The sequence below is a fragment of the Pseudochaenichthys georgianus genome, chromosome 15 (assembly GCF_902827115.2).
Source record: "Pseudochaenichthys georgianus chromosome 15, fPseGeo1.2, whole genome shotgun sequence".
Taxonomy (NCBI): domain Eukaryota; kingdom Metazoa; phylum Chordata; class Actinopteri; order Perciformes; family Channichthyidae; genus Pseudochaenichthys; species Pseudochaenichthys georgianus.
The window spans coordinates 36,417,679-36,430,474 of record NC_047517.1 but is presented as its reverse complement, the minus strand read 5'-3'; the positions used below and the strand labels follow the sequence as shown (position 1 = coordinate 36,430,474).

The following is a 12,796-nucleotide window of genomic DNA, read 5'->3' as shown; positions in this document are numbered from 1 at the left end:
ATTGAAAAACATCATATGTGTAATTCGTGCCACAATTCAAACGGGATCGAAAGATAATCTTTCACTCTCCATTGACTTCAATACATACTTTTTCCAAAATAAGGTCCCATGGAGGTCCCCGGAAAGGGAGGGACTTCGCCTCTCTATGACATAAATAGGACATACATGGAGATGCTTACTGCACCTGTTGTACATCAGGGTTAATCATTCATGCCCTCCTTGGAAACCAAAAGGATATACGATTTCTTGATGCTATCGATTTTCATATCGTACTAACATCATCAACGTATTACAGACATTATCACTCGCCCTCATCGGCAACATGGTCGCACAATACCTGAACCATTATGATAGTAAGAACCAGTGATTTAAAACTGAAGAGTAAAGCACTGGTTCTTACTAAGTATTCTTCCTCCTCCTCCTCCTCCTCCTCCTCCTCCTCCTCCTCCTCCTCCTCCTCCTCCTCCTCCTCCTCCTCCTCCTCCTCCTCAGAGGGCTTGTGGCCAGCAGCTCCGTATCGCCCGGGTCCTCCTCAACAGTCCGGAGATCATCACCATCGGCCTGGTTTGGGACTCGGAGCAGTCGGACCTGGCCGAGGACGTCATCCACACCCTGGGGACCTGCCTGCACCTCGGAGACGTACGGAGGACTTTAAACGAACACACACACACACACACACACACACACACACACACACACACACGCCGAGCCAAATGATCCGGAAATCCCATCACTAATACGTAAAGAGATAGTATCTATAAGGGACGGCTCAATTCAAAATGCAAGTCACGTGACACGATGTGACGTCACACACGTGTTTGGATGAAACAAGCGTTTAGGAGCGTCACTTTGAGCTGCAGGAAGATAAGTGGGGAGGGTACCGAGCCCCGGTATTAAACGGGCCCCGGGGCTGAATTATTAAAGACCGTGGTACCGTTAAGCTCTGACGTTATCGGTCTTTCTATCGGTACTGGGGACATTTAAAAAAGATATGTCATATGCACACACACACACACACACACACACACACACACACACACACACACACACACAGCAGGAGATATTAATATGTGGTGCTTTAGAATTGTTGTTGTTACTCTGTAGCACTTGTAGTTTTGTTTACTCAAATGAAAAGTGTGCTTATAAATCAAATTGATTATTATTATAATATATTGAGATGAGGAGGGAGGCAAGGGAACGAGAGAGGAGACAGAGGAATGTATGCAGGCTTTTTAAACACACACAGCTGGAAACGAGAAGGAGTATTGAATGTATTCCATGTACTGGGACAAAGTAAATGAGGAGGAAGGAAGAGGGAGGAGGAGTAGGGAAAAGGTGGAAGTGGACTAGTTGGAGTGGGGAAGGAGGAGTGGACAATATCTGAATACAAATAAAAATGATCAAGAACTGACTTGTGTTTTCAAAAAGGTGTATTCAATGTAATGGGATTAATTCAATTTCTGATTCCTACATCAGTCCTTAAAGGTAGGGTCGGTAAGAATGGAGAAACCAGCTCGAGTGCGCTAGAATTTAAAATTACACAACCGAAAACAATCTGCCCCTTCCTTCAGACTTCCTCACAGAGCCCCTCCTCCAACACACGAACGCGCACATGACCAATGAGGGCACGAGATAAGTTTGTGCCCAGATGGAAGGCTGACAGGCAGGTAGGCCATCCAGTTACTTTAGCCGGGCCGGCTCAGATGATTGGTCGTGCTTTTTACAGCGCCACGGCTTCCACACATGACATTTTTAATGTATTTATTGTCAAAGCATTTATTATATTCATTGCTATCGGGATGTTAAGAGCATTCCATGGAATATAACAAAAGGTGTTTCTGAAGTGAATCACCTACCCCACCTTTAACATGTAGTGATAGCATTTTTCCTTCCTAAGCATTTAATAAAAATCAAGGTTCAAGGCTTTTATTAGTCGTACGTGGATAGCTACAGTTTAGTTATGACGATGGAAATCTTAGGTCACAGGCTCCTCCAACAGTGCAACACAATCAAACAGAAACACAGAAGAAAATAGTGCAAGTAAATACAAAAGGAAAAATAGTAAAAACGTGAAATAGTGCAAGTGATCGGAATGATATATTAGATAAATAAAGCAGCCAGATTAATCGGTGTATAGAAATAAGAGAATATGCTTCGCGGCCTCACTGAACTCTTGCTCTCTCTGCAGTTGTTTTACAGGGTGACGGAGGAGAAGGCCCGTCAGTCGGAGCTCTACCTGGTCGGCATGGTGTGTTACTACGGGAAACATTACTCCACCTTCTTCTTCCAGACCAAGATCCGCCGATGGATGTACTTCGATGATGCACACGTCAAGGAGGTATGTTCACTCATGCAACGGGAATATAAACCGTACACTAATCAAGACGTTTTGGGTGTCCTGGCAGCCTCGCTGTGGACCAATGAGGCACCGCTGTGAAGTTAGTACCCATGTCTCCAAATGACTTAATGGTGCCCTATTATGCTCGGGTTCATATCAGTATGTAGTGTCTCTCCTGTGATATGTCTCCATGCTTTAATGTTCAAACAGCTCTTTATTTCTCATACTCTTTTCACCCTCTGTCTGAAACCAGAGCCCAGTCTGCTCTGATTGGTTAGCTGGCTGGCTCTGTTGTGATCGGTCAACCGCTTAGAGATGTCCCGCCCCTTAGCCTATCACGTACAATGTGTTGGAGCGCTAGCCAATAGAAGCTGTTACGTCCCGGCTCGTGGAAAATAACATAACCAGTTGGAATTGATCAATTGAAAGTTGTTTTATTGAGAGTGCTCAATAAAGTTGGCAACAAACAGCCACAAAGGCACCAGTTTAAACAAACAACAAAAGGAACTAAGGGAGACCCTTTAAATAAGAGTTAATATAAACTAAATAACAACAACAATAACCTAAAGAAAATCTCACTTCCAAAGTGGAATACAAATAAGGAGGCTAACAAAAATAGGCAGTCACCAAAACACAGCCTGGTTACAAGTTAACCTCTGTAAACGTTTGTATTACAAGATAAACAAGCACAAAATATACACACAACCTAGTTAACCACTGTTTACAGAACTAACACAGAACTAACACAGGACGTACTGAGAGAGTACCGAGATGCAGACCTCTCCACCAACACGGTCTTGTTGTTGTCCCGGAAGGTGTGTGCGGGGATTGGAGAGTCGAGCCCGGCCTGCTCCAATCCAGACCTTCGGTCAAGCCTACCGGGGGGGGGGCAGGAAACCTGCATCCAATGGCGTCTGGGCAATGGCACAGCTCATATACATATAACACACACAGCTGCAAACACTGACAGACGGGTTAATAGGCAGATAGAAGGCGGCGGCCGTAACAAAGCGCAAGTGTTACATACTGATGTCATTATGTTACAATAGTCCACAAAGGAGTGCACTTTGGGATTTCATCCTTTACAAATATGTACATTCACAAAAACCTAAAGAACACACAACAGGAAAGGGAAAACACTAAAAATAATAATAAGGCCTTTTTAAAATCCAGACATCCCAATAATGGGTTGATTTTGACGTCCCTTGTGGACGAAAGCGGTAATGTTGTAACAAATAGCAGCTGCCAGACTCCCTTTTTAGAATCATCTGATTTCACTGCAGCAGGGTGTGTTTGTGGTGTTCCATGGAAAGGAAATTCCCTCATGCTGTAGTCATATCTCGGTCTCTTCCTGTACCTCCTTCCACTCTTCCATTTTACTATTTTGTAAAATATTATTCCTGCCCTTTTAAAAATATTAGTGGAATGAGATATCACACTCCCTCACTCCCTCCATGTCCCTCTCTCTCTCCGCTGGTTGTGAAAACAAGGATATCCCCCTATTGTTGATCAGTCCAGCTGGGTGGGACCGAGGGTGTGGTCAGAACACACACACACACACACACACACACACACACACCACAGGCCTGACACTTTTGCTCACACATCTCTTTCTATCTCTTGCACTAACACACATTTTCACACACGGTTTGACGGACGCGTCGGCGTTTTTTCAACTTCGGGACGTCCTGTTAGATCGGAGCAGATCTGAAGGCGATCGGGGACTTTTTTTTTAGGTGGGGAAATGGAGGAAAGGTTGGAATAACAATCAGGAGGACTTCGGTTACGCTCACAGACGGAAAGCAGGAAAACAACGTTTACTGTTTTTCCTGCTGAGCTCTGTTTTCTGGACATTATTACTCCAGCTGGTAAACTCCCCAGCTACACTTGATGATTTGTTATGATACTTAACGTGGAAAGCTTTATATATAAAGGAGGATGTCAGCTATTTCTAAACATATGACAGTAGTAGGGCTGAGTACTTCGAATCCTTTACTGAATTATATTTAAAAGTTGGTTATAAATACCCAACATTCAAATAATTAATTGAGATTTAAAAAGCAAAATCTTCAAAACTGATGTTGACAACTTTTAGCATTTACCTGAAAATGTCAGAGCATTAATGAATAGTTTCAAGCTTCCTACATATCGGTGTTTATTTTGCATTTCCCTCAGCTTTCTGATTCATCCTCATGTTATTGTCACTTTCTGTAGATTGGCCCCAAGTGGAAGGACGTGGTTTCCCGCTGCATTAAGGGCCACTACCAGCCCCTGCTGCTGCTGTACGCCGACCCGAGAGGAACGCCGGTATCCGTCCAGGACCTTCCCTCTCGACTCGACCTCCGCCACCTCAACAAGGCCGGCTACGACAGCGAGGACTCGGGTAACTACAACACAGCTAGGAGTCGTAGTAGTAGCACGACAGCAAACGTTCAGGTAACTAAACCGGAAACGGTAGCACTTGTTGTAGTCGTAGTTGCACTATGACAGACAACACTGAGGTAACTAAAAGACAGCTAATGCACACGTAGTTATAGAAGTCGAGTTCAGGTGGCTGATGTTAGACAGAATTATGGTTTTGCCATTTAAAAAATTAACCTTTGGGGTTTTTACTGATGTGTTTTATGGTCGAGAACAAAACGTTAAAATCTCTTTAGCTTGTGTTAGCCACCGATGTTATTTCTGGCTACCAACCAAACGAGAAGTGCTAAACAGCTGAGTCATGTCAGGGTTTCAGGACTCATTTCCTGCATTGCTAACACTATGGTGTGTTCAGGCTCTTTTGATCTAAAATAAGTATCGGTGAAGGTTAAATTACAACTTTATCGTCATATGGTCCACTTCCCTTATCATATGGTCCACTTCCTTTATCATGTGATCCACTTCCCTTATCATGTGATCCACTTCCTTTATCATGTGATCCACTTCCCTTATCATGTGATCCACTTCCTTTATCATGTGGTCCACTTCCTTTATCATATGGTCCCCTTCCGTTATGTGATCCACTTCCCTTATCATGTGATCCACTTCCCTTATCATGTGATCCACTTCCCTTATCATGTGATCCACTTCCTTTATCATGTGATCCACTTTCCTTATCATATGATCCACTTCCCTTATCATGTGGTCCACTTCCTTTATCATGTGATCCACTTCCTTTATCATGTGATCCACTTCCCTTATCATGTGATCCACTTCCCTTATCATGTGATCCACTTCCCTTATCATATGGTCCACTTCCCTTATCATGTGATCCACTTCCTTTATCATGTGATCCACTTCCCTTATCATGTGGTCCACTTCCTTTATCATGTGATCCACTTCCTTTATCATGTGATCCACTTCCCTTATCATGTGGTCCACTTCCCTTATCATGTGATCCACTTCCTTTATCATGTGATCCACTTCCCTTATCATGTGATCCACTTCCCTTATCATATGTTCCACTTCCCTTATCCACTTCCTTTATCATGTGATCCACTTCCCTTATCATGTGGTCCACTTCCCTTATCATGTGGTCCACTTCCTTTATCATGTGATCCACTTCCCTTATCATGTGGTCCACTTCCCTTATCATGTGATCCACTTCCCTTATCATGTGGTCCACTTCCTTTATCATGTGGTCCACTTCCTTTATCATGTGATCCACTTCCTTTATCATGTGGTCCACTTCCTTTATCATATGGTCCACTTCCTTTATCATGTGATCCACTTCCCTTATCATGTGGTCCACTTCCCTTATCATGTGATCCACTTCCCTTATCATGTGGTCCACTTCCTTTATCATGTGATCCACTTCCTTTATCATGTGGTCCACTTCCTTTATCATGTGGTCCACTTCCTTTATCATGTGGTCCACTTCCCTTATCATGTGATCCACTTCCTTTATCATGTGATCCACTTCCCTTATCATGTGATCCACTTCCCTTATCATGTGATCCACTTCCGAACAGACCAGTTTGCCAACGTTCATATAATGTTGAATTGTAGAATTTCACTAGTATTGATATCGTCCACAAAATGTCAGGTATCGTGACATCGCTTGTCTGATGTGATGCATATTTATGTGTGTTAGTGTACATGAATACATCACTGACGGCCCCACTCGTTTACTAACCCCCCCCCTCCCCCTCCTCAGGCCGTGAGCAGTCGATCTCCAGCGACACTCGCACCGACTCGTCGACTGAGAGCTATTCGTGTCGACAGCCCTCCGTCTCGCACCATGAGTCCCTGGTCTCTCACTTCTCCTCTGACTCCCAGGGAACCATCATCGAGAGCCCCCCCCCCGGAGCCCTGCACGCCTCTCTCTGCACCCTAGGTGGGTCCCTGCTCATTAAATATCAGTCGTGATAATAGTTGCTTTTTTAAAAATAATTATTCAAGCATTTTTCAAGCAAAAACTAAATATTTTTAGGTCCAGAATTTGTTTTATTGCCAATAAGAAAATCCCATTTTTAGGTTTGGTTTTTTAAGCTTTTAATTAAAATCTAACTATATTCAAGGTAATCTTTCAACAACCCATCAAAATGTCCTGAAATTTATATATTTGTAATTATTTAATTGCAGTTTATAGTCTCTCAAATATGAATTTTTGTTTTGTTTTCATATTATAGTAAACATTTTTGCGTTTTCGACGCTACCATTTTATATACAAAATCATTAATCTAGTTATTACTCTCTATCTACTTATTCTGCGAGTTAGTCCTCATACAAAAAGAATGGGAGGTTAATGTTTGTAATTTAGTATGAAAACAAACGTCCATTCATTTTAAATCATTCATTTACATTTTGGATTTGCCAAGTTTATTTGTATTTGCTGCGCAGCCTATCACGCTCTGCCATTCGTCTCCTCTCATTGTGTTGCATGATGGGCTGTAAACATCTGTTGCCATGCTTCTTGTTGCTAAGGCCCCGTGGCGGATAGCGAGCAGCACCAATCTCTGAGGAAGGGAGGCGGGGCCGGGGATAGGAGGCGGAGCTCTAGCCGCCACCGTCGATCTAAACCCGACAACGAAGCCTCGTCGGCCGGGTACCACAGCGAGGGTAGGCAGGGGGCCAATCAGGGGCCGGGGATTAAAGAGTGAAGGGGCCAAGATCTCTTGAAGCGTAACTTATGTATTTCTAATATTCATGTTTTTATGTCCAAGTGACTAACCGGGGCTACATTTGTTTTTAATTGCTGCAGCATTGAAATACTTCAATGTAAGTCTTCCATGATGCCCCGTCAATGTCTGTCCACCAAGTCATAATACAAATCCATTTTGTGAACATGCTTGCTTGTTTTTTTTCCCCCAAAGCTTTATGGCTTTTCTTCCACTCCCAAAATAACCACTTTAGGTCAGAAAACGATCAAACTGTATCGATGAGAGTAACACATGCGTCACTTCCGGGCAAAAATGACGGCTCCGCCCACTTTTCGGGGAAAACAAAGCTGTAATTTGAACGGCGGTCAATACGAATTCTGAAGTTTTTGCCAATCCGATCAGAAATTTAAGAAAACCGTGAATTTTCTGATCTTCAAAGAGCGAGATTACGATGGCCAGACAGGCAAACAATTACATTAAGTCATTGGAAATCGATGATCGGGCTCGATTTATGGTTAAATATAGCAGTAGGCGATCGATGTCCACAGATGAGAGTAACATCTACGTCACTTCACGGCCCCGCCCACTTTTGGGGGAATCCAACGCTGTCATTTGAACGGCAATGGAGCCTGAAACCACAGAGCTCTTCTGTTACTGTCCTTCCTTCTTAGAGGAAGTACAGAAACACGTAACTCTGGATTTGTTTTAATGTTTGAGGAGCAATAAACGACACAGCAGCTTTTTGGCATCTTAAAAACTATTATTTTCCGCCTCGCCTCATGAGAGTAACAGCTGGCGAAATTACAGCCTCGCCTACTGATTTCAATTTAACCATATATCGAGACCGATCGTCGATTTCCAATGATTTAATGTAACTGTTTGCCTGTCTGGCCATCGTAATTTGGCTCTTTGAAGATCAGAAAATCCACGGTTTTCTTACATTTCTGATCGGATTGGCAAAAACTTCAGAATCTGCATTGACCGCCATTCAAATGACAGCGTTGCTTTCCCCCAAAAGTGGGCGGGGCTGTAATTTTCGCTCGGAAGTGACGCATGTGTTTCTCTCATCTAAATAATGTCTAGCATGAAGTTTTGCAGAAACTCTGTTTTCAGTGTTGACGTGTTTTACAGGAAAACATTTTTGACTTGTAATTGAGAGTGAACCGTGCTATCGCTCAATTTGACAAACGGATAACTTCGACACAAAAACATAGGAAACCAAGTTTACCTGTACATATCGTTATTTTAGAAGCTGCAAACAAGACTAACAGCAAATATAAAAGTGCACTTTGTTAATGAATTTTAATAGATATATACCAGGTTTATTTTTGACTACGGTAATATTTATTATTCTACAGCTTAAAGGTGGGGTAGGTAATTCACTTCAGAAACACTTGTTATATTCCATGGAATGCTCTTAACATCCCGATAGCAATGAATATATTAAATGCTTTGACAATAAATACATAACAAAACGTCATCTGTGGAAGCCGTGGCGCTGTAAAAAGCACGACCAATCATCTGAGCCGGCCCGGCTAAAGTAACTGGATGGCCTACCTGCCTGTCAGCCTTCCATCGGGGCACAAACTGATCTCGTGCCCTCATTGGTCATGTGCGCGTTCGTGTGTGTTGGAGGAGGGGCTCTGTGAGGAAGTCTGAAGGAAGGGGCAGATTTTTTTCGGCTGCGTACTTTCAAATTCTTGCGCACTCGAGCTGGTTTCTCCATTCTTACCTACCCTACCTTTAAGCAACAAATTGATCCTGTAAAAGTAAAGATGCTACTTGTTGTAGAACATTTTGTGAGGCTCTAATAAAATATTCAGCTTTCACTTTAATAATAATTAGACATTAAATGCTTCTTTGTGAGACAAGCTAAAGTTTCGCTTTTATTATTTCTTGTTTTTACCCATATTTAATCATTTTTCATTCAATTCTCATCACTCTTATGTTATCTCCATTTGTGTTTGAATTGTTATGGTATTTAACTTATTGCTTTCTCCTTGCTTCCTCTCTTATCGTTATATCATCCTCCTCCTCCTCCTCCTCCTCCTCCTCCTCCTCCTCCTCCTCCTCCTCCTCCTCCTCCTCCTCCTCCACTCACTTTCCTCTCCCCACCAGGAGAGACATTAAAGGAGCAACAGGCTCCTCGTCCCCCCCCCAAAACTTCCTCCTCCTTCTCCTCTTCCACCAATCGCCTCCGAGAATTCAAGGAGACGATGAGTAACATCATCCACAACCGTACCCTCTCCTCCTCCTCCTCTTCCTCTTTACCAGCCACCATCACTTCCTCCTCCTCCTCTAACAACCTCCCCCCCACCCCTTGCTCCTCCTCCTCTAACCCCTTGGAGTCTGATGGCTCCGGAGGGTCCGGGAGGTGGAGGCCGCGGAGGGAGGCGCTGAACATCGACAGCATCTTCAGCCGAGAGAGGCGCAGGCAGGCGGGGTACAGTCCGCTGGGAGCCCCCCTGCCCGACTCTGGAGCTCCAAGGGAGGAGGAGGAGGGGAGGAAAGCAAGGACTCTCCCCCACTCCTCCTCCAGCTTCCACAGAGGAGGCGCACAGGGACTTCCTCCTCCTCCTCCCCCTCCCCCCAGACTGATCCAGAGGATAGAGAGCGGGTATGAGAGCAGCGAGAGGAACAGCAGCAGCCCCATCAGCCTGGACCTCCACCTGGGAGACAGGTTGGGAAATAATCCTCTAAAACTATTTAGAAAATTGATTAATTGGTAATTTTTCATTAAGAAATGGCATTAAAATGTTGTTTTCAGAGCCTTTAATATGGTAGAAATCAAAGAACGGCAGGAAATCTCCATATTTAAGAAACAAGACACCTTGGACTTTTCCTAAACATTTTTCACTTTTTTTCTTGACCATTTTAAGACCAAAAGTCTAGATATTTTGAAAATAATAGTTTGAAACCCTTCTTAGAATTCATCATATGTCTTTAGTTTTTGGGTCTAATGGCGCTTTTCCACTGCAGGGCCTCGCACGGCTTAGTACGGTATAGTTTGGTAGGCCAGGCTCACTTTATGCTGCGTTTCCATTACAGTTTAGGAACTGGGGCAGTAACTATAGTAACGCAGTGTAGGCGGAGCCGTGACGTCCTCTTCAATGCCGTCAGCCGTTAGCTGTTAGCACTCAGAGCTCACAGCTCCTCATATCTGATCAGACACTAGACAGAAGTTAAACAAGTACAAACCACAGACTGCCTGTGTCATGGAGAATACGGTCGCTGGATTATTTATGTCTGTATAGGTCGTTGTTGTGAGTGTGGACGGTCGGAGCATATATAACGTTAGCTTAGCCAAGCTACATTTAGAAACGCATTTTAAAAGGTGTTTCGCCTGCCGTCTGTCTGCAGACTTGTCAAAGCATTCATTCATGGTTTTTACTAACCGGTATCAGTGTGTTGTTACTTCGGCATCATTTAGAAACGTGTATTACAATTAAATCACGGTCAAATATGTTCATTTTGTTGTGGTTGTAGCCCCCTTGCCAGCGATTCTCTCACTTGTTTAGCATACTCAGCCCGGTTGTTGGCCCGGAAAGAACCTGGATTTTGGAGAGCCAGAAAACTGTGAAAAAGTACCTGTTAGCTGGAAACGCAAAAAAAACGGGCCGGGTTTGGCACGGCACGCTTAAACCGTGCTACGCGTTGCAGTGGAAATGCGCCATTACACTCTTAAATACCCCCAACCAAACTCTGTACAATTTACTGAGCATTTAATAATGAGATTTAAAATGCTGCCTCCCTTCAGAGTCCTCATTCCTGGGGTCCGGAAATGGATTGATAATTGATTAAATGTGCAGCCCTAATATCCTCTCTCTCTCTCTCTGTGTCTCTTGTGTTCAGGGAGTGTGCTGTGAAGAAGCCTCCCTCCTCCTCCTCAGGACCATCATGGAAGAACATCCGGTCAAAGAGCAGTGGAGCTCTGCTGCAGGAGCACACCTCCTCCTGCAGGGGGAGCCTCGGTACGATCCTCACTTCTCTTTGTGTATCCTTCTATTGACTTTCTGTATTAAAGTCCAAGTATTTAGGACAAGCCCCCCGGAAGTGCGCCGGACTCTGATGAAAATATTCGTTGTGTCCAAACGGCGGTACTGCAATTTCCGTATCAGTCCGTGACACCGGCCCAAAACAACTTTTTCCCATTGACTAACATGGGGAAAGAGGCGGAACATGCGCCCCTTAAGCCCCGCCCCCCGAGCTCCCACTCTCGGCTCAGTAGAATGAATGGAGAGAAAATTAATCTAGATTCGGCTTTTAGTGCATTTTACAACTTTAAGGGCCGAACGATTCTAATAAGGGCTATAACATAGTTCATACTGGGTAGTTTATTTAGTTACAAAACAATTATCCACCGATTTACAGACGTCTCTTTCCCCATGTTAGTCAATGGGAAAAAGTTGTTTTGGGCCGGGTGACGTCACGGACTGATACGGGAGTTGCAGTACCGCCGTTTGGACACAACGAATATTGGGAAATAGTGAGAAATATGTGTATCTGAAAACACTGTAAATTGTCCCGTCTTGTTGCCGTAGTCCACAGTGATGACATTATGTGTGTGTGTGTATTTGAAGCAGCGCCCCCTGAAGGCCGCAGCGAGCTGGACGAGCTGCAGGAGGAGGTGCAGAGGAGAGCCCGGGAGGAGGAGACGCAGCGGAGGCAGGAGAAAGAGAAGGAGGCGGCGCTGGGATTCAACCCCAGACCCAGCAAGTACCTGGACCTGGACCAACTGCAGATCCAGGGTACACACAAGCTAACACCAGCACACACAGACACACTGTGCACTTTTTCTTTGTCACTAGAATCTATTTCAAACTGCTGTATTTTGTGTGTGGGAATGTTCCCCATTGAGCATCTAAAAAGGCCGACAGACAAAAGACAGAATGACAACGCAGTCGTTTCAGCGTGTGTGTTTTGTGTCTGTGTGTGTAGTCCGCTGCACTGGCTGCTCTGCACTTTAAACTGTGTTGTTAGTTGTTTTGAAGCTTTGAATATGAGAAAATATAATGTATGCAATCCATATTTGCTGAAAACATAATTTCTGACATGTTAGCATGCAAACTAACTATATTTGTAACTATGTGTGTGTGTGTGTGTGTGTGTGTGGGCATGCAGGTAAAGGTGATGGTTTTGAGAGGTGTGTGTCGGAGGCGGAGCTTCTGCTGGATCAGACAGTGCGTCTGGAGCAGGCGGGCGAGGTCACTGCAGCGCTGACGGCCGTCAACGATGCCGTCTGTAAGTTCTTCACACACACACACACACACACACACACACACACACACACACACACACACCCTCATGCACACGTACACACTCACACACTCAGTATCTCATACCAAATAATCACACTGTGAATGAGGTCACCGCA

The 12,796-nt window shown here is 44.2% G+C and overlaps 1 protein-coding gene across 1 annotated transcript in view; it reads left to right on the top strand.

Moving 5' to 3' along the window:
- The window catches only part of usp54a (ubiquitin specific peptidase 54a), a 33,747-nt gene that overhangs the window by 19,156 nt on the left and 1,795 nt on the right, over positions 1-12,796 (top strand). The window contains exons 8-16 of the mRNA XM_034101356.2: positions 493-639; positions 2,189-2,338; positions 4,553-4,721; positions 6,477-6,656; positions 7,247-7,381; positions 9,541-10,102; positions 11,275-11,393; positions 12,003-12,170; positions 12,544-12,663. Of these exons, the coding sequence (XP_033957247.1) occupies positions 493-639; positions 2,189-2,338; positions 4,553-4,721; positions 6,477-6,656; positions 7,247-7,381; positions 9,541-10,102; positions 11,275-11,393; positions 12,003-12,170; positions 12,544-12,663 (1,750 nt within the window). The remainder of the gene's footprint in view (positions 1-492; positions 640-2,188; positions 2,339-4,552; positions 4,722-6,476; positions 6,657-7,246; positions 7,382-9,540; positions 10,103-11,274; positions 11,394-12,002; positions 12,171-12,543; positions 12,664-12,796) is intronic.